Source organism: Pantherophis guttatus, chromosome 1, assembly GCF_059756535.1.
Source record: "Pantherophis guttatus breed Tessera chromosome 1, ASM5975653v1, whole genome shotgun sequence".
In the NCBI taxonomy this organism is placed as follows: domain Eukaryota; kingdom Metazoa; phylum Chordata; class Lepidosauria; order Squamata; family Colubridae; genus Pantherophis; species Pantherophis guttatus.
The window spans coordinates 146,290,873-146,312,836 of record NC_142063.1 but is presented as its reverse complement, the minus strand read 5'-3'; the positions used below and the strand labels follow the sequence as shown (position 1 = coordinate 146,312,836).

The following is a 21,964-nucleotide window of genomic DNA, read 5'->3' as shown; positions in this document are numbered from 1 at the left end:
GCCCATTGCACGATGCTTTGGTCTTGATCTGCCAACCTTTCAGTAAACAAGCCCAGCGTCTTAACCTCTAGGCCACAGCATCCCCAGCTAGATCTGGGAACTCTGAAAAATATGTCCATGCTTTTCTCTGTCAAAGTCTTCTTTTTGCCAGAAGCTGGTATTGGTACATCCTGATTGAAGGACTGAATGTGCTTTTATGCTGTCTTGTGAACTCTTGATAATCCCAAATTTACAATCTGGAACAAATTAAATCTCTGAGGAGAAAGTGTCCCTACAAGGCAGGTGCCATAACAGGGGAGGAGTGTTTCTTAGGCAGGGGTGTCAAACTCGATTTCATTGAGGGCCACATCAGGGTTGTGTTTGACTTTCAGGGGCCAGGGTGCACCCAAGCTCCATTTTCGGTTGCGATGGCCTCCTGCAACCCTCTGCCAGCGAAAACTGAGCTCGAGAGGGCCACACACAGCCCTCCCTAGCTCTGTTTTCGCTGGCAGAGGCACTGCAGGCCAGTCCTTCACTGTTTCCAGGGAGGCCCATGGGCCAGATCTAAGCACCCCACGGGCTGGATCCAGGCCCGGGGCCTTGAGTTTTACACCCCTGTTCTTAGGCATCACAAGGTGACATTGCTTCACCAAGGAGAGCTGGAGAATGCCACTCTGCTGGATCTAATGGGACTTGCAGAACCCACAAAGATCGGCAGTCTTGCAAGAAACCTTGCCCCATGCCCTTTAAAGTGACTATCAACTATGCTAAAGATATCCCAAATGCATTGTCGTTAGAGAGATTGAAATTGGGAGAGAGGAAACACCGAACACTTCCTTTCTTTCCCATTTGTCTGTTCCTTTCTATGCGATTCTCTCTCTTCTTTTTGCTCTTTGTGAAGAAATTGTTAATGCATGTTGACACATGCTTAAAGGAGAAGTGGAGAAATGTGGGGATAAAGAATGAAAGCTTTCCATTTAAAAAATGGAACTGCTCTTTGAACACAGTTAATGGATTCTGGAGAGTTTACATTTCAGAATATTTGTCAGATATTTATCTGGAAGAGTCTGGTCCTCTTTATTTCCTTTATGAGGTTTCATATGTATAACTTGGTTATACATTCATCCACATTCTTTTATTTGGGTGATGCCTATTCTGATACAAGTAGTAACACAGTTATTGAATTTATTGTACTCACCTTTCATAAAAAAACACAAAGGGGAAAAGGCTTGATAACAAAAACCAATTGTATATTCCTTATGCTGATATTTGAATCTACTAGTAGCATACTAGTTTTAAGGCACTTTAGAATTGTTAATTAAAAATAAGTAATTTAAGCACTGGAAGCATAAATAAATTAAGTAAAAATAATTTCCCTTGAGACTCCTTGAAATAAAGCATAAATATGATGGGTGCCATAGAATGGGAATTTTTATAAAAAATGTTTTGTCACAATTTTGCTGCCAAAACAAAAAAGTTCCATTGCTGGTACTAAATCATGGGTTAGGGAATATTTCACTTTGTGCTAGGTACTTGTGAAATCCCTGTTTTTGTTTTCTACATACAACCCCATTTCTTCATCCCTCATTTTGAAATTCTGGAAAAAATTTAGTTACACTAAAAGAGTATCTTTGTATTATTTTTTTAAAAAAATATTCTGCATCACTAAAATAGAACAGTAGTGCATGGCATAAGTTAGGACAAAAATTAAGATGTAGTATAAATTCATTTCTCTTTCTCTCTTATTCAGGTTTCTACAAGCAGTGAAGTGTGTTTTATGTATCAGAGCATGCAAAAAAGGCTTTTTCCATATGAATCCCCTTTGCATGATGCATTTAATAACACTGTTCCTTCTGTCCGGTACCTCCTCCTGCTGAAGTGTCAAACATTTTCAGTTCAGATGTTAAGAGGAAGCTTTTGATTGTTTTTCCATTTCATCTCTTGAAATGAAATTGTGATCAGCCTCATACACACTTGTTATATTCTTTTGGTTATCATTGTTGATTTTATGCTAGATGAATATCCTACCTTAAAAAATCATTCTATAAATCAAGAGTATAGGTTTTTTTAGATGAGAATGTGGTTTTTTCAGCTTGAACAGCTGAAAACCAAACCCATTTTGGCTGTAAATTGAGTTAAGTAATTGTCTTTCTATGCCTACAGGTCTGGAAGAAATTGCAAAAGAAAAAGAGAAGCTGAAAAAGGCCAAAAATATTCATATCAAAGAAGAAATTTTTGAGACCTCTGAAGAAAAATTAAATTGTTTAAATGCAACACACTGTAATCCGAAAGAGGATGTCAAAGAGAAGGACAGCACAAATCTTTTCCTGCAGAAGCCCGGCTCTTTCTCAAAGCTAAGCAAACTTTTAGAAGTAGCAAAAATGCCTCCTGAGTCGGATGTTCTGGCCCCCAAAGCCAATGGCAGTGCAGCAAATGGGTGCTCGCTGGCCTATCAGAATAGCTCTAAAACCTCATTGTGTAGCCACCAGGCCACTTTATCACAAAGCAGCAATGAACGGTCTGATCCAAATCATCTTTTTAATCCTGTGGCAACCGGGCCAGGGAAATTTTACAGTTCTCCATTAATTTCAAATGACCAACTGTTAAAGACTCTTACAGAAAAGAGCAGGCAGTGGTTCAGCCTGTTACCCAGAACTCCTTGTGATGACACTTCTGTTACCCACCTAGATTCACCAGCTGCTGCTGCTACTTCTTCTTCATCTCTCACTCCCCATTCTCACCCTCCATCCAAATCACCCTCACCTGTTCCATCTCCACTTATTGGTTCAGCCTCTTCACCAAGCCCAATAGGATTAAGTCCATTTGCCTTGTCACCACTTCAGGTAAGCATTTTATTCCATTTTATTCCACAAGAAGTTTCATCCTGTGCGCTTTCTACAGGAAAAAAAAAGAGTATAGATAGGTGCTAAGAGTATTGATAGGAATCCTGATTACCATTTGTTGTAAAGGAAGGAAGTTAATTACTAGTTGTGGGCATATGAGTGTGAAGATCTTTGGGGTCTGGTTGGGTAGGGTGGGTGATGCAGGGAGTTGTAAGGAGGAAAGGAATTGGTTTAATCATCACTCTCCTTTTCTCTCTCCAATCTCTTGATTGGAATCTCTTCCAAAATTCAAAATTCAGTGGTTGAGTTTATACATTGTACTAAGTCCTAATATGATTTGTTTTGTTTTGGCTAATGGAATATTTGAAATCATTCTAGCTGAGCCAATCATTATAGTTTGTAAAGCACGGTTTATGTCATACAACTACTTGTCAATTGAGCCACTGTGACTTTTTCAGTGATCCATACTTAAAACGAACTATGGCTTAGTATAGAGTGTGAACTCAGTTATGGATATTTGATATTTATCTATGCAGAGTTAGTATAGGTGAAACTTCATTGTAATATCCAAATCTAGACAGTTGTGTAAAACCTCAATTTTAACAAACCATTCCAGGGGAGGGAGTTTGTCTTATTTCTGAATATCCATTCAATTTGAAAATATGTTATACACAGCAATTCCCATTATTTGTGTAATTAAGTAAATTAATACAAATTATGTAAATATCATGTCTTGTCCTGATTTCAGATGCTACATTAGTTCAAGGGCGTGGAGAATTGGGACAGAAATGTCTATTACATCTAAAGTTTGTTAAATGTAGTTATTTGCTGGTACCTTTGGTGTATGTACTGTTTCCGTACAAACTAGAGTGGGGGAGATGGGATCCCTGCTAACCTCTTTAAATTAGTTATTTGCATAATGCCCTATTTCATCTTAGTAAACTTTGTCTCCAAGAAGATGCAACCATGCCTGCAAATTTCTGCCAAGATATGAGAAGGCCCCTCCCACCTGATACCCTGTTTCCCGGATAATAAGCCCAATCAGGCTTTTGAGCGCATGCGCTAAAATACCCCCCCCCAAAAAATAAGCCCTCCCCGAAAATATTTAAATGCATGTGCAGCCGGTCCCCGCCATTTCCTCTGGTTAGGGTTAGGGAGACAGAGCTGGAAATCAAATTAGACGGCAAAAGGAGCCCATCTTGTTCCACATGCCCCAAAATATTAAGACCTCCCTGAAAATAAGGCCAAGCGCTTATTTCAGGGTTCAAAAAAATAGAAGACAGGGTCTTATTTTCGGGGAAACATGGGTAGGAGTTCAGCATTGCAATCCTATATTTACTTTACTCAGATTTGGCTGGCACCCATCCCTCAGAAATCATTACTGTGCATGCAAGTTGTATTCACTTCTGAAAAGGTTTTAGAAAAGAAAACAGCTATTTATTAATTTCCCTATTATAAGCAATGAGGACATATGAAGCATACGCTAGAAAATGTGCATTTTCTAAAGGAAGGTAACACATTGGATACAAAATGGTGCCTGAGGCACTCTGAGTTGAAGAAGTCTGCAGCATTATCTGAAGAAGATTCGAAAGAAAATATTTTTGCATGTCAATAACTGTACTATGTGAAAGCATGATTTTTGTGATATTTTAAAGTGATACTGCTAATTATTGAGCTAAATCCATATTTTGAAACCTGTCAATTGTGAAACCTCCCTTTCCCATCTTTCCAGTACTGTCTTCCTTAATGCTTGTGACTTCTGATTATGAATTCAAGTATAACATATCAGATCAGCCCATTAATCACTTTCCAAATCCTTCTTCCGCCTTCCTTCTCCCTTACCTTCACTTAGTTGCTGCTGTTGCCATGTACCACTGCAAATGGCTTATTACTTCCCTATTTCCCTTCTTCCCTGTCCTATCTCAAAACATCTTTCTGGAAAATGCATATCATAGTTCTATTTCCAAAACAGATGCTGTCTGTTCCATGCACAGGATGGGCCATTTATGGAACTCTTTGCATATGCTTGTTATTATTAGTCAATACTTTTTTTTTATCCCATCTGTTCTTTGAGAGCTGATAATGGCATATGCTGGCAGCTCTAAGAAATAAGTTGGCCTAAAAAAGAATGACTAATGTAAGGATCATTCGGTGAGTGCTACAGTCAAGTGGAGATTAATACTTGGATCTGTCTGCTCTAATATATTAATCAGTACACTATACTGGGCTCAATGTTTATTGATTTGGAATTATTGCAAGTTCATCTTCTTACTAAAAATCTGTACTGATTTTTACTGTATGAAGAGGGGCCAGCCTATTCTCCACAGCACCTGAAGGCAGGGCAAGAAGCAATGGATGAAAACTAATGAAGGAGAGAAGCAACCTAGAACTAAGGAGAAATTTCCTAACAGTTAGAACAATTAATCAGTGGAACAACTTCCCTCTAGAATTGTGGGTGCTCCAAGACTAGAGGTTTTTAAGAAGAGATTGGACAATCATTTGTCTGAAATGGTGTAGAGTTTCCTGCCTGAGCAGGGGGTTGGACAAAAAGGGACTTCCAAGGTCCCTCCCAACGCTGTTATTCTGATTGCAATTTCCTGCACAGAGCTGTTATATAACAAATAGTTATAACTATTAAAATTGGAATTGTTTTTTTTGGATAGCAGATGAAGACAGGATTGCCTGTAATGGGACTTCAGTTCTGTGGATGGCCTACTGGCGTTATGAGTTCAAATCATCCGTTTTCATCTCCACTGCCTGGTATGGGGTCTGGCCTAGGACTGTCAGAGGGCAATGGTAGCTCTTTCTTGACACCCAGTGTTCCAACAAGTAAAAGTGAATCGCCAGTGCCACAGGTTGAGAAACAAACTTCTGTACCTTCTTCAGTTCTTGTGGAAGTAGCCAAACCAGCTGATTATCCTAGTCCAAAGCCTATCCCAGAAGGTCAGTATCATTTTATTCTTTTTATAGGTGTTTCTAACTAATTCTAACAGAATCCTAGTTCTCTTCTTCTAGTTAGAGACTAGGACTTTTTAAAATGACCCAGTGTTTGTTTGTGGCAGACCACTGTTCATATTTATTTATTTTTTTTAGAAAAGAGGTTTTCTGTGGCGGCGGCAACAATGGCAATAACAGCAAGGATCTCAGCTATGCTGTAGTTTTCCCTGAGATCATATATCTGTGTCTTTTAACCTGAGAGAACTCAGGCTTTGGGGTATCCATTTCCCATATAGAACGTTTGTGTATTTTAAATCTTTCTTTGTCTCCATATTTTGATTCAGAAATGCAGTTTGGCTGGTGGAGAATTATTGATCCAGAGGACCTAAAAGCTTTGGTTAAAGTGTTGCATCTCAGGGGAATTAGAGAAAAGGCCTTACAGAAGCAAATTCAAAAACATATGGATTATATTACTCTAGCTTGCCTCAAGAATAAAGATGGTATGTAATTTAAATGGGGAAAAAAATCAGTGGTATAATGAGAAGTAGATCTTGTAAGATTGCTTTCTAAGAGCTCAGATGGCACAGGTGACCTATTAATTATGAAATGGCTAATGGACATTTTTTAAAAAATAAAAAAAACATTAGAATATAACTATGCTGAATCGAGCCAAAGCCCATCATAGTCCAGCATTTTGTTTCCCACAATGGCCAACTTGGTGTGTTGGCAAGCAAGAGATAATTCTCTTTCCTGCCATATTCTCCTGCAGCTGGTATTTGGAGGCATGCTACCTCAACCCAGAGAATAACAATCGGTCTCCAAGACTAACAACCGTTGACTGATCTCAATTTTTAAAGCCGTCCAAGTTAGTGGCCATCACCATGTTAGATGGTAATGAATTCCACATGTTAAATCATGCTGTTGTGAGGAAATACTTCCTTTCCTTTGTTCTAATCTCCTTCCAATTATTCTTCCATGGCTCCTTGGCTATAGTGTTTTGAGAAAGAGGAAAAACTTGTCTTGATTGAGTTCCTCAATGCTATGCATAATTTTATAAAGCTTATCTCCATTCTCTCAACATTTTACTGAGCTAAAGATTCTGAAACATTCTAACCTATTAAAAGCAAAATACATGACACATCTATAAATTGGGTATACAAATATATGTCTACAGAAGTAATTCAATAGACGTATACTTGTTGGATTAATTGTGGCCTCTTGTATTGATAAAATGATTGTTGCCATTGACCTCACTGTTACTACAAAACACTTGATCTGAAAGTTATACTAAAATAGCCTAATCTAATTTCTAAATACAGCTGCAATTATTGAAGTAAATGAAAATGATGAAAACCAAGTAACACGAGATATTGTAGAAAATTGGTCCATAGAAGAGCAAGCCATGGATACGGATATTGCTATTCTTCAGCAGGTAGAGGATTTAGAGAGAAGAGTGGCATCAGCTAGTTTGCAGATCAAGGTAAAAAGTATTTCAGTAAAATCTATATGTAGTAATTATTGGCTAAAGTGCTAACTCAAACTTATGAAGAGTAGATATTCTAGTGTTAAGGATTATTCTCAGTAATAAAAGAAATAAAAAGACTTTGAAGAATGTATTAACACTACCTGGAATGAAATTATTTCATCTTTTCTTATGGAGAGGGCTTTATTTTTATGGTTGGTTAAATGTTCAGAGAAAAAGTAGGAAATGCGATTTTAAAAATATAACTATTTTCATGAACCAAGACACCAAACTAGACACCTTGAGCTCCAGTTCCACCTTAGGCATGAAAGCCAGCTAATGATCTGGGGCCACTCTCTCTCTCTCTCAGCCCAATCTACCTCACAGGGTGGTTGTTGTGGAGAAAATATGAGGAGGAAGAAACATTAAGTATGTTAATATTGAGTTATTTATAAAAAATAATAAAGGTGGGATAAAAATAAGTCAGTAAATAAATTTTATAGAGGAAACATGACCATCATACAAGTCCTCAGAATCATGTAGTAGAATTTAATGCAATATTATTAAATTCAAAATACAGCATCTCTGGGATCATACTTCAAATTTGCATGGCTCAGGGAAAACACTTGAGTGTAGATTTAGGCTTTTTTTTCTGTCAGGTTTTTGAGTGATGGAGACCAATAGCATCTATTTTCTGTCTTTTAGATTTTAGTTTTACCTTTATTGGAAGATAGACTAGTATATCGCAAACAGCATCTCTTCCCAATGTGTATGGAGAAAAGTGCTACACAAGCAGTACAACTTTGAGCAATTTTATTTTCTGCCTTGTATGTCATCCACATAGCTCCAAAATGGCTGCTGCCACTGAGGACATACTGTAGCTTGCAGCAAATGCAAGTTCTCCCCTGTGTGGGCATTCTGGTTCCCATGGTGGAGGAAGAGCTTGAGGGAGGTCAGCAGCCCACTGTGGAACTACCCTCCTATCTGCCTATGGGACTCCGGGCATCCCTGGATCCTTCTCTGTTTGCCAAAGACAACAGAGACTCACCCAGCAGCCAAGCTTTTTCTTTTCTTTTGATTCTAGCAAAAATAACAATCTCCTGGATCAATACTCCTATCAGTAATCCCTTCTGCTGGCTTGTCTTAGTGATCTTGCTCTAACCTCCATTTTTTGCTGAATAGCAAAGAGATAGCTGTGTTCCCCAGCAAGCACAGAGGTAAAAGCAGGGATCCTGCTTCAAGAGATGAAGGAAAAAGTCCTCTTTTTGCATCTCATTTTTCCACAAGTAGCAACTGCATAACAATCCCTGTCCTCACCATCATATGCAGGCAGCAAATTTGCTGGCCTTGTTTTCAAAGTGCAGCAAAAAGATCATTGTGGAGACAACAATTTTCTCTTTTCCTCCCCTCTTGAGGATGTGGGGGAAACACATTATCATGCAAGTGGGAAAAAGCCTTTGATTTTCCGTGCAACGGAATAGTAAGTTCCGCTGACAAAGAGTACAAAGGCTAGTAGCTCTTGGATTCCATCTACATTCCCCATTAGTCATGATGATCAACGTGTGACTTCTGGCATCTTTTAAAATTTGGGGGGGGAATAAATATATGTGAATATTTGCCTTTTTTTCTTGTGAAATTAACAAACTGTGCAATATGAAGGTGTTTACGTATCACATATAATTAATGTGAATTAACCTTGTTGCTGTGAGTCATCAGAAATGATTACAGGGTTAAAAAAAAAAAATTAAAAACCTGAAACTGGGATTTGTGCCAGTTGTATATTTCCCACAATAGCACTGGCTCTTGGATATGAGTTAAAAATCAATTTATTACTTAAAAACTTGTTGGATTGCAGATTATTTTTTCTCCCAAAAATGTAACATTAAACTCTGCTTTAAACATTAATGTGTGTGGTTGTCTTCAGTAGTATAGGAAAGAAAAGTATCAGCTCTTTTGACTTTTTGAGAACTTCTGGAAAGAGATGCAGAATTTAGGGAGGTAAACAAATGATCCATCCATTGTCCAAACTGAAATGGTTAACAGTGCCAAACACATATGTGCACAATTTTGTATTAAAATGTAGGGTTGGATGTGCCCTGAACCGGAATCGGAAAGGGAAGACTTGGTATATTATGAGCATAAATCAATCACTCCATTGCACAAGAAGCGTGATGGTGATTGTGTTGGTGGAGAAGAAGGCAGTAGCAGCACTCTAGAACGGAAGAGTGACAACCCTCTAGATATAGCTGTAACCAGACTTGCTGACTTGGAGCGGAACATAGAGCGAAGGTATCTGAAGAGCCCCTTAAGTACCACCATTCAGATCAAACTGGATAATGTGGGCACAGTTACTGTCCCTGCTCCTGCACCATCCGTTAGTGGTGATGGTGACGGGTAGGTTATTGAGATTAACTTGAAAAATTATTGTGCTTCTTTGCTAATTGGAGCCTATTTTTTCCTATTGTGTGTTTATCTATGTATCTTCTTGTATGTCTCTGATCCATATGGACTGCCTTTTTTATGCATGGTGCTGTGCAAAGATTTATTTGTTTGTTTGTTTGTTTATTTATTTATTTATTTATTTATTTTTCTGTTATGTATGTTAATCCTGCAAAGTTATCTTATGGTTGTGATTGAGCTTTGAGGCACGTAGCCACAGTCTGTGCACTACATCAAATTTAGTTGCTTAAGCCTTATTACCCTTAATGGCTGTGTATGTTTTTGTCATTGCTTGGCTTTCAATGTGACGATGATTGTTCCACGTTCAGAAACTGATGAAAATGGATGTGACCTGCTTAATTTCTCTATATTTCAATGCAGAATGGAAGAGGATATTGCTCCAGGGCTAAGGGTATGGAGAAGGGCATTGTCAGAAGCTCGCAGTGCTGCACAGGTAGCTCTGTGCATTCAGCAGTTACAGAAAACAATAGCATGGGAAAAATCTATTATGAAAGTTGTAAGTGTTATGAACTGATTTTTACATATCTTATTTTCCTCCCTTCCAGATACCTAAGTTGATAGCATTGTCGCTGCATCCCAAAATGACAATTAAATGGCACTTTTACGTGGATCAGATAAATTTTTGAAAAATAAAAATAAAGGGCCCTCCTGTAGCCAAATTCAGTATTCTGAACTTCCACATGTCAAATAGCCTTTCTGCTGGTGTATTTTGAATTTTATGAAGTTTCTTTGCCTCTCCCTGGGTGGGGTCTCAATGCAATTAATAAAGTGACGCCTTCTGCGTTGCCATAATGGGGGTTCTGGGTCAAAAACTGCAATTAAAGGCTTTTTCAGAAAAATGAGATGCAAAGTACATGCTTTAAAGATGTGCATGGCTTCTTTGCATGCCCACCCAATACAACGGTATGTGCAGATTGGATGCTGTACAGCATACAAGCTGAAATGTCCCATCTCCGCATAGAAGTAACAAATTAACAAGCACTGCTATGTTAATTGCATATTCATAAGTGGCATGCAAATGCATGTAAGAGATTTTGCATGAATCCTGGGCATCAGATTTCTGAAAATAAAGCTTTTTATGCTGTAGTAATCAATGGGAAAAAGTACTAACAAACAGTGAGTGTGTCACTCTCGAAATAACTCTCTCTCTCCAACTTGCTTCAAACTTATTTTTCACTGGTAATTGTGATATGTATGTTTCCAGCACATTTTATTAATCTAGTTTGCACTGGAATGATTTTCCATTAACATTAGAAATACTGTCATTTTATAGGGTGTTTCTCCACTAAAAATTGGGGAATAAAGCATCTCCTTCCAAACTTTAGGCATTGCTTATGTCATAAAAGCAAATACATGTTGGAATGAGGATTATAGATTGTCATTAATAGTCTTCAAAAATCAAGTCTTAGGACAATTGTGACCCCTATTTAGCTCTTGGGCTTGGACTGTCCATACCAAATTTACATCCTTCTTAACCAGCAAGCAATAAGCTCAACATTATCCACATACCTTTCCTGATTTAATACTTTCTCTATGTGGCATTATTGGAGCATCGTACTTTTATTTGAATTCCAAATTATCACAAATTGAAACACAAATGTGGAACAATTGCAAATACAAAATATACAGTAATTGGGAATCATTTTTCAAATGCCTTAGGAACATTACAAAATCTTCATAATTCGTCTCTAATTGAGTTGGTTGGGAATTTTGGCTTAGATAAGATCTGTAAATTCAATAAAATTAAGGAGGTGGAAGTAATTATTTTACTGACTATGTATTTATTACTCTACTTCTGCTGTAAGTGTAATAGTCCATATAACAACAGATATTGAGCTTAATTTTAAAGTGTTGCTAGAGTCTTCATAGCATGCTGGTTATCGTCTTCCAGTGGAAGATAACTCATGTATCTGAAATAATTTCTCTGAATTTTAGTACTGCCAAATATGTCGAAAAGGAGATAATGAGGAACTACTGCTTCTCTGTGATGGCTGTGATAAAGGCTGCCATACATACTGTCATCGGCCCAAGATCAGTACTATTCCAGATGGTGACTGGTTTTGTCCTGCCTGCATAGCAAAGGTAATATGAATTGGAGATAAATCCGTATACTTTTTCCCTCAACTGACTGCCATGTGATTATTATGCCTAAACTGTAAGACAAAGGAGTAGTGGTTAGATCCATGGTTAGATGTTTATAGGTATGACCTTTCTGTGGTTGCACTTACACTTCGGAGTAGCTTTTTACCAGGAAATGTTATCTACCCTTACTTGCTTTCTGTATGTTGTTAAAAACAAAATTATTTTGAAGAGTCTTAATGGTGTGAGTTGGTGTCATTAGAGCACATAATGGTTTTAGGCATATTGCAATTTGACTCCACTTAGTGTTTCTTAACCTCCCCCTTTTCAGAGCAATTTCTTTTGCAGCACTCATCCTTTATGATCAAGAAAGTATTGAACCAATGAGTTTATTCTTTCATATCTAAGTAAAAGAAGTTAAAACTGACATAAACTGTAACACTGTCCTAAAATACATGCTTTCCTTTAATGCCCCATTGTTTAATGAAATTTCTAGCCTTGGTGTCAAACTGATTGAATTATATGGGATAATCAGAATAGTTAAAGTGATTAATTTCTAGTTTTTGAAAATGGAGAAAAGGAAGTCTGATCAAATCTATAGAACTCTAGACTTGGCCTGAATTTAAGAAAACATATTTCAGTAATTTCCAAAACTCAAGTTATTGATTGTGGCATCCAAAAATTATGATACATGTAATCTCCATGTATTTTTGAAAATCACGTTTGAACCTTTCTTCCTATATAGTGTATAAGTGGAAAGCACAATCACAAGTGTAGAAAAGAGGATCATTGCCCTGGTACTTCACTGATTGTTGTTCCAAAAGCCCTTTGGAAAGGTATCAGGGGCTCCTGTGAAAAAGAGGAGTTGCACAAGTGCCTATTAGAAATTGGCTTTCCATTGCAGCTGGTTCCGATTATACGTATCAATTTCCAATTTACCAAGGAGAGGATTATTGTGTGTACAGGACCAGTAGTGGGATAACTAGCCTTACAAAATCTCTTAATACCCCAACTTAAATTTAGTAGGATCAGCACTACGGTCAGCACTTCATGTCCCTGGAAATTTTGAATTGGAAGAGTTGATATTGTGAAACATTCCTTGTTACAAATTCATCTCCAGCGCTATCCTTTCATCCCCATGTTTATCGTCATGTGCCATGTTCTCACAGTATACAAGCTTTGTCCTTGAAGAAAACTGCTGTCCTGAAAGCATCTGGTTCATAACTTTCAAAAGACATTTTTAGGAAGGTTCTGCACAGTTAACTCCTTTTTGTGTGCTTAGCTTGTGGCCCTCTTCAAATGAGAGCAATACTGACAAAGTGATATGTATAGACTAGTTTTGCTAACAGAAATAAATACATGTTTGCTCTGTTCTTACTGAGTTTTTTTTTCCAATACAGGCAAGTGGTCAAACTTTAAAAGTTAAAAAAAATCAGATGAAAGGGAAAAAAAGTAATGAACACAAGAAAAGCAAGAAATTCCCTCCAGTGGTAGAAATGGAAGATGAGGACTCAGCATCTGTAAGCAGCTCTGTTAAAAGGGGGAAAACGGAGTCCAAAAAGAGAAAAATCGAAGATGGCATTTCTGTTAGTCCATCAAAACAGGAAAGTGTCTCCCCTGTGAAGAAAATGAAACGTGATGAATCCAAGGATTTGGCTTTATGCAGGTATTGCTTGAGTGTATTAATTTTAGTTTTTATATGAAAACAAACTGAGGTTCTCAAATGTAACAGCAGCTGTTTAAAATTGAGCCTGCCCTAATCTCATGCAAAGAAAGATCTGACAGGCCCCAATTTAAGAGCAAAATAGATGAATGGAAATAGTTTCCCATAACTTCATTCCTGCCTTGCTTCCTCACCTAATCTCCTTTCTGTTTTTATCTCATGACTTTTATTGTTTTATCAATGTCATTAAGTCACTCCAGCTTTATGGAATAAAGTATTTTTCTTGTCTGGAATGTTTGTCAAGTAGTTATAAGCTTCTCTTTTTCTCAAGGATTTCTCAGCCTTGTTAATGTTCATGAGGAAAAAAGTCCTTAAACGGGTCCTTTTAAAAGTTCCATATTTTCTTGGAGCTCATCTTTCAATTGTGTTGGGAGGTTTATATTTAAACCATCATAATAAAAATTGATGCCAGGTTTATATTCCAAAATTACAATCAATTCCTCTGCATTGTCAGCTACTTATGAAATTGTCTCTGTGGTTTAGTAACTTTCTACACATATTTGCATCTCTGAAATAGTTTGAGAAGTTTTTTTTAACATCCTTGGAGTATAGCTGATCTATGAACTGACGGATTTTATTTAAAGATTTTTCAAATACATCTCTAATAATTTGCTCCTCCATCTTCTTAACTTCCTCTTTAGTCAAAGAGTAGCTTTTGTGTAAATCACTTAAGAATTGCTGGATCAGGAATCATAAAAATTGGAAAGCTTTAGCTTACCCATAGCAAAGCAAACCAAGCTACAAATTATTAAAAATAATAAACTAGAACCACAACTTTCTGCCCTTATATTTCTCCATCAGTTTTTTTTTAAGATACTCCACACTTCCTTATTTTAGCTTGCCTTCAGCAGCCTTCTTCCTTGTTGTTTAATAATGAAAAAATCCCCAAAATGGCACTAGCTTCAAAAAGGAATAAGAGGCTGTGGCTAAAGAGAGCCCCTTTTATCTTAATAAATAGTCCTTTAAAATGATTAAGAAATGAAAGGCACAACTTACTATCCATTTGAAAAATAAATTCCAAACTAGTTGCTTCTTCAACAAAGAACTCATTGCAGCCCCACCCCCTCAGCCTTCGGCATGCAGGATGCTTTGAAGCACAGCTCCTGAAGCTACTTGCAAACCTTTGCTGTATGAGAGGATCTTATGGGATAATTCTAGGACTTTCCCTAACCTACAGGAATGCCAGTTCCTGTTGGTGAGTTGAAAAAGCTGCAGTCCAGGGAAAAACCCTTCAAAGATCCTTCCCTGGGTGTGTCCATCAGTCGGCCATCTTTTAGTCACCTAATCTCCCTTCTATTGTCAAAATTTGACTGGGAGAAACAGGTTTTGATGCAAATTGCAGAAAGTTGGGCAGAATTAAGTGTCTCTTATTCATGTGGCTGTTTTGGTCTCTCATATCTATTCAGCTTCTGTAGTATCATTTTCTTCCAATTTTGATTTTTATCATTCTTCTCTGTCCCAAATATTTTCTAAAGATTCCTCTCTACATAAGATAAGTTGAATTGTAGCTAATCTCTCAATAAATGTGTTACTTTTTAATGTGCCATTTGACTTTTTTATTGATACTCATTGCAACATGAGGTGCAAAATAGTTGAGAACTGACTTGTGACTTTCTTTCTAAATATTGTTAGTGTGCTCCTGTCTGAATTGGAAACTCATGAAGATGCCTGGCCTTTCCTACTTCCTGTAAATTTGAAACATGTTCCTGGTTATAGGAAAGTTATTAAAAAACCCATGGATTTTTCTACAATTCGAGAGAAGCTGAATAGTGGACAGTAAGTAAAAATCAGAGGAACCACAGAAAAGAAACAAGTTTGAAACTTTAAATCCACTTTGATTAATTAAATCCCAGGTAGTGTCTGATGTCTAATATTTTATGTGCTAGAGTACCATAATGGTGAACAGTCAGGGCTGGCAAGGTGAGTAAGTATGTAGTACTAGTAATTACCCTGGAGATTGAAGCTTTGTTGTTTCTTTGGGCTGTGTGTATCAGACTATTATCCAGTAAGGAACTACATCCTATTTGGTAGCTTCTGCAAGCATCTATATTGTGATGAGTATCTTACACACACACACACACACACACACACACACACACACACACGGGGGGGGAGGGCACTTAGGGTTAGAGAATATTTATTCTTAACTGTTCTGAAATAGCTGTTGCAAGATATATCTGAGATCTGGTGTCAAATTCTGTTTTAAAGTGGGAAAATCAATTCATTAGCTGAATTTCAAAGGGAAATTCACTGTTGATGACTTCAAAAAGCAGACATGGACTCGATATTGTCTAATTATGTATTAGATCTTAGGACCACCATCAAAGAACATTTACACAGAGTCAGGAAAAATGGTCTAATGGAAGAAGCACAGAACGTGTTATACTGTTATATTATGTGTTACATTATTATGCTTTGGAAAGACATGGGATAGTGCTTGGGGCTTAATGGAAGACCAGCAGCAAGAAGAAAAGAGGCAACAAGTATATGCATGTATCCCAGAATGCATATATCTGCATTTTTATTTAAAAAAAAAAGAAAAAAGTTTTGCTAGAAGCCCACATAGTCAGGTATGCAACAGTCAGCTAAATGCCTCTGGAAAGTCAAGAACATAATAGGTATCCTTCCACTTATGCTTTATAATGTTTAATATTATAGCAATATAGCCATTGAAAGCCTTGTCCTGCATGAATTATTCAAAACCAATCAATTAATTTACCTAGCAATACAAGTAGCAACAATTACTATAAATCACCATATGATGAGTTTCCTGCTTTTACCATTCACATTTAAATAAAATGAGAATATTTTTGCATTCTCTTTTCAGTCTCTTCTGATTTATGCTGATAGTCATGGTTCTAAAATGATAGAGAACACATTTTAGTAGTATTGTGAGCTCAAACTTTCAAAGAGTGTCAGTCTGCATTCACTTTCAAGTTAAGAAATAGCTGAGTGGGGGTTTTTTTGTTTGGTTTTTTTTGCCATTGGCAGTTTTACATCTTTTAAATCTGAACTTGTATCAATCTACATTTGTCGGTTTGCAAACTCTTCTGTGAGTTGGTGGTATGAAGCAAAATTGTAAAAATGGAAATACAGAAGCGAGCACACCTGGCTACAGTAGTTCCATGGTATTATAGTCATACATCTTCATTCAGAAGAGCTACAGTTATGGTGGCATGGCAGCCGGGTGGCAGGACAACAGATTTTCACCCAGAGGCCCTTCTGAATGTGGTTGCACACTTAGTGCCATCATGCTAAAACTGCAGTTCAATAGCCCTTCTCAAAAGTCTTGGGGGAGGAGTATGTGAAGATCAATAATAAGCAATCATACAGCCAGGACATTAGAAGCATTCTAAAAAGCTTTTAAAGTTCATTGAAGAGGTGGGGTGGGAGAAGAAGATTGATTAGAAATAGCAATAATGCCTTTGTTTCAGGTTGAAATTAAATACTGAATTTGAGCGCAATTGCAGAGTGGCAAGGGGTGAGGAAGCGTGTGCACACGCACACACTTTCTTTTTTTGATAATGATGTTGAACAAAGGACAAATGTGCACGACATTTTATGCGGCATGGTTTTGGTTTCATGGAAACTACCAGTAGGTGGAGCCTGTTGATGATGGATTAAAAAGACTCCTGAAAAGACCGAATTCAGGTTTCAAATTCTAATACCAGAAATGAGATATTATTAAACAAGAGTTTGTTTGTTTGTTTCTTTATCAAATTTATATGCCACTCATCTTGCAGTGATTGGATGTGATTGGAACTAAAAAGGGAGAAGTATATGAGACCAAGTTTGAATTAGTGGTTAAGGCATCAGGTTCGAAAGGAGACGGTCCCAAGTTCTAGTTCTGCCTTAGCCATGATGAAAGCCAGCTGGTGACTTTGAGCCAGTCATCTCTCAGCCCAATTCACCTCATAAGGTTGTTGTGGGGAAAATAGGAGGAGGAAGGTATATATGTTTTAGCCAGCACCTTGAGTTATTTGTAAAAATAATAAAGACGGGATACAAATAAATAAATAAAAATATTGGTATGGAGAAAGAAAGCAATCTGAAACACATTTGAAATTTCAGAAATTGAGCTAGAAGGAAGGCCGTGCTAGGCAGTGTCACAGCACAGATTAGTGCCTTTACAAGCATACCTTGACAGAGATAGTATGTGCATGTGGATTTTATGAGTATTCTCTTAGTTCTTTATAAAATAAATCAAGTTTTAATTTATTTTCAATTATGCAGTGTTTTGAGAGTCAGTTTCAGTGGTGGGTTGCTCCCGGTTCCGGCGAACCAGTAGTAGCGGCGGCGGGAGGCTACGCCCACCTGCCCGGATGTAATCAAATATGCTCTGTGCATGTGCAGAAGCTTCTGTGCATGTGCAGAAGTGGTGCGCACGCGAGCAAACCGGTGGCAAAGGTAAGTGAAACCCACCACTGGTCAGTTTGGTACAGTAGTAAAGGTATCAGACTAGTCTCGGGTATGAAGCCTATTGGATGACCTTGGCTTTGTCACTCACTCTCAGCCGTAGGAAGGAGCAGGTAAGGGCAAACCACTTCTAAAAAACCTTGCCAAGAAACCTGCAGGGACTTGTTCAGAGAATCAGATATGATTTAATGGGGGGGAGGATATTTGTTTATCCATTGTATTCGCCCTTAGAGCCCTTAAGTGTTCTTATGAGTGTCTGTTTGGAAGTCAGATCCTTCCATGAGACTGATTTACTCCAATAAATATGAAATGGACTACAGCTAAAATTTACACTGGCCACTTTTGGAACACATTCATAGTTTTGAGATATTGTAAGCTAATTTTTTCATTTGTTTCATCATGCCACATCTATTAACTATTATTGTTGCTATTAATGAGATCAGGTGGAGATACAGGCAGACTTCGAGTTATGACCACAATTGAGCCCAACATTTCTGTTATTAAGAGAGACATTTGTTAATTAATTTTCCCCCCATTTTACGACCTTTCTTGCCACAGTTGTTAAGTGAATTACTGCAGTTGGTAAGTTAGTAACATGATTGTTAAGTGAATCTGGCTTCCCCATTGACTTTGCTTGTCAAAAGGTTGCAAAAGGTGATCGCGTGACCTTCCGACATAGCAGCCGTTATAAGAATGAACCAGTTTCCAAGCTTCTGAATTTTAATCACATGATCATGGGGATGCTACAAAGGTCGTAAGTGTGAAAAATGGTCATAAGTCACTTTTTTCAGTGCCATTGTCACTAAATGTACTGTTGTAAATTGTGGACTATCTGTATAAATCTCTCAGAGACATTTTAAAATGAATATGATTCTATATAAGATCAGGATAGATCAACCTGAGAAGGCTTGCCTGTGTAGTTGCTATGAGTGCATACTGACTTGATGGCATAGGATCAAACAATCAAAGATGATATTATTCTACAAAGTATGCTACCATTATAGTAATATTGTATTAAAATTAGACTTCATTGCTTACATAGAAAACGTGTAATGTTTGGCTTTGGTAGAATCTGCTGATTTACAGCATTGTCCAATTTTAAACAAAATTTCTGCATTTCTCCTTAGCAGGCATTTTATTTTTATTTTTCTGTTTTAACTCCACATAAAAAGAATGTTTGTGTTTGTTTGTTTCAGGTATCCTAATCTTGAAGCTTTTGCTATAGATGTCAGGCTTGTGTTTGACAACTGTGAAACATTTAATGAAGATGATTCTGACATTGGTCGGGCTGGCCACAACATGAGAAAACATTTTGAAAAAAAATGGACAGAGATTTTCAAAGTGAGCTGAAGTGATCACAGTCCAACATGTTTTCTTTTCATAAATGAGGACAAATAAGACCAGCAATGTGAAGTGTATTTACATTAAAGTACAAGGCACATGCATAACTAATGACTGTTTTATTTTTCCTTAAGGGATCACGGGGAGTAGTACTAATTCTTAAGGTTTCACTCCTTCAGTAACCATGGCCCTTGGTTCTTGGTTTGTGTGTTTTATCAAACTATTTTAGGTAGAACAGGGAAGCACACCCAAAGAATTTAAATGTAAGGGGTGTCATAGTGCAATAGCAATTTAAAATATATCAAAACGCACTGAATATTCAACCACCAGAGCTCTAGTTGGGGAAAAAAGTTGTATTTCCCCTTTCAATAAATATCTATTTTTCATTTTTTTTTACTTTGTAGTTTATTTTTAGTAAACGTATTTAATTTTATGAATTATTTATGATTAAATAGCATCCAGACTCTTCGTTTTCTGTGAAAAGGAAGAATTAAAAAAATAAAATAAAATTGCTTTAAATGTTGAAAATACAACAAGGAATGTTTTAAAATTTAAAAAAAACAAAACAAAACAAAGCCAAGTAAAACTGTTTACACTGATGTGCTGTAAAAAGCACGAAAAATTAAACTTTACTGTAGAGTTACAAGTACATTTATATATATATGTTGCTGCATCACTTGTGTAGTTAAATTGTATTTCAAAACAGTGAAGAAAAAAAATGAAACATATGTATATACTGTTCATTATTGTTTATATTAAGTCTTGTTTTAAATATGTATGATGTGTACATATTGTTTGCAGACATTGTTTATGCCTTAGAAAGGACTGTAGCATTTTATTTTAGTTTTAAGGTAATTACAGCTATATGGCTTGTACAGTAAGTATCCTCTACCAACACTGTGGAGTCTCCTTAATCTTTGTAGTGCCTGCCTTTAAAACAGGGTGTAGGGGATATTAGTTTTCCATTTTTCTATTTTGTTATATAATTTCAAGCCACCAGGGCCTCAAATTTGAGTATAATCATTTGTATCCATGTGGAATAAAAATGTGACAATTTCTTACGCACACAGTATTTTTTCATAAAAACATTTCCCTCCATTTGCCTTGCCACAGAAACAACAAAAAAGAAAAAAAAAAGAAAAAAATTTGTAACCACTGTGTTTTATCTACTGTGTGTTGTGGTGGCCTGTTGGAGGCAGATAGACCAGACTTTTTTTTGTACCTATGTAAGAGTACTTGAAGTTTCATTTAAAACAAAATGTTGTGGAAAAGGTAGCATTCTTTTTTTTTTTAGGAGTGTTATTTTTCACTAGTATGTGTGGCACGGATACAATAAAAGACTGTTTTGCAAACCAGTTTTTTCTCAGTTATTTTAATTCTATGTTGTTCAAACACATTTTTAGAAACCTAACATTATTAGCAACATGATTGTTTCCTTGAAATTATGAATGGAAAATGTACTATATAAAATATTTGAGGACAAAACTCATCTTTCGAGGAACAAAACACTCTGGAACATACTGGAAGTTTATCTTTCTGAATAAACCAGAATAACTTGGTCTTTCCTGGAACATTCAATCCTTAGCATGCTGCCTTTTGCACACTATTGTTTCTGTAAAAGATAGGAGGAGGAGAATTAGAGCCACAGCTTATGACCAGATTGCTTTGGATATACTTCAGTCCGGTGTTAAACTAAAATCTATTATTTCTGAAATGTCAGCTTTATAGCTGTCTGGAATTATGAAAGCTATGAAAACTACCTGAAGCTGCGTGAATATCATGGTAAAATTACCACAAACAGTCCTTGTGTTTAATAATAATATATGGTCTATTATACCCAATGCTTTCCCAACTCCTTTTTTCTACCCAGGATAATAGATGTTTCCTGAAATCATCATTGGTACAATAGGAAGGAAATTATCTACAGCAGTTCTAGCCTGGCATTGTTGATCTCTTATGCCTGGTAGGAGAACCATAGGGTTTTAGATTCGGAAGGCTCAGGCCCACTAGTACTGTTCCTAAAACTTGTCTTGTTTTAGGAAGACGACCAATACTGATGCCTCACATCTATGGAGAACACCAACACTAGATCTTAACATCTATTTGACAACCTCAGAAAGTTAACATTGTGCTTTGAATGTGTTAACACATTGAATGTGTTTACATTCAATCTCAACATACCTTTATATTTACTTTTATATTTACTTGATTTATACTTTGTCTTTCTGGTTTGGCAAACACTCAAGATGACGAACAAAATTGGAAAAAAAATTTTTTGTGTGAGTGAGAGAGAATGAGCAAAGGGACAACTTCCCCAAAAATACATTTCATAACCTGGAAATCACCTAGGAGGTCTTATCCCATGTGACAGTGGGACCTCTGTCAGTTTGAGTGTCTGGAAAGGGATCTTTTCCATACAGTGGCTAAGCCAGGCATGTTCAAAGCAGGAAAAGTGGTCCTTAACCCTTCAGAATTTAAAAGGTCGGTATCAATACCATAAATGGCAACCAATTCAGATCTTTTCAGTACTGGCTGATTTTCCAACCAATTGGAAAATATAGACACTTTAAAGAGGAAGATTTCCTAAGAGTTTGTGAGATTTTTTTTGGTAGTATTTTGATAAGCTTGGCCATTTTGTGTATATCCAACAAACTGGATATAGTCTTCTGGTCTCCACTGTTATAATTGCATTCACTCAAAATGCAGATCACGTTTGTCTACTTA

The 21,964-nt window shown here is 36.9% G+C and overlaps 1 protein-coding gene across 50 annotated transcripts in view; it reads left to right on the top strand.

Moving 5' to 3' along the window:
- Positions 1 to 20,595, top strand: part of BAZ2B (bromodomain adjacent to zinc finger domain 2B) — a 249,203-nt gene extending 228,608 nt beyond the window's left edge. For 31 of the 50 annotated variants that reach the window (XM_087881942.1, XM_034425933.3, XM_087881938.1 and 28 more), the window contains 10 exons: positions 2,143 to 2,822; positions 5,486 to 5,765; positions 6,104 to 6,259; positions 7,079 to 7,239; positions 9,305 to 9,615; positions 10,042 to 10,177; positions 11,617 to 11,763; positions 13,161 to 13,426; positions 15,116 to 15,259; positions 19,096 to 20,595. In XM_087881942.1, coding sequence (XP_087738068.1) covers positions 2,143 to 2,822; positions 5,486 to 5,765; positions 6,104 to 6,259; positions 7,079 to 7,239; positions 9,305 to 9,615; positions 10,042 to 10,177; positions 11,617 to 11,763; positions 13,161 to 13,426; positions 15,116 to 15,259; positions 19,096 to 19,249 — 2,435 coding nt within the window. In that variant the 3' untranslated portion in view covers positions 19,250 to 20,595. The remainder of the gene's footprint in view (positions 1 to 2,142; positions 2,823 to 5,485; positions 5,766 to 6,103; positions 6,260 to 7,078; positions 7,240 to 9,304; positions 9,616 to 10,041; positions 10,178 to 11,616; positions 11,764 to 13,160; positions 13,427 to 15,115; positions 15,260 to 19,095) is intronic. The other 19 variants (XM_034425904.2, XM_087881945.1, XM_087881930.1 and 16 more) reach the window with 3 other exon arrangements.
- The last annotated feature ends 1,369 nt before the right edge of the window (positions 20,596 to 21,964 follow it).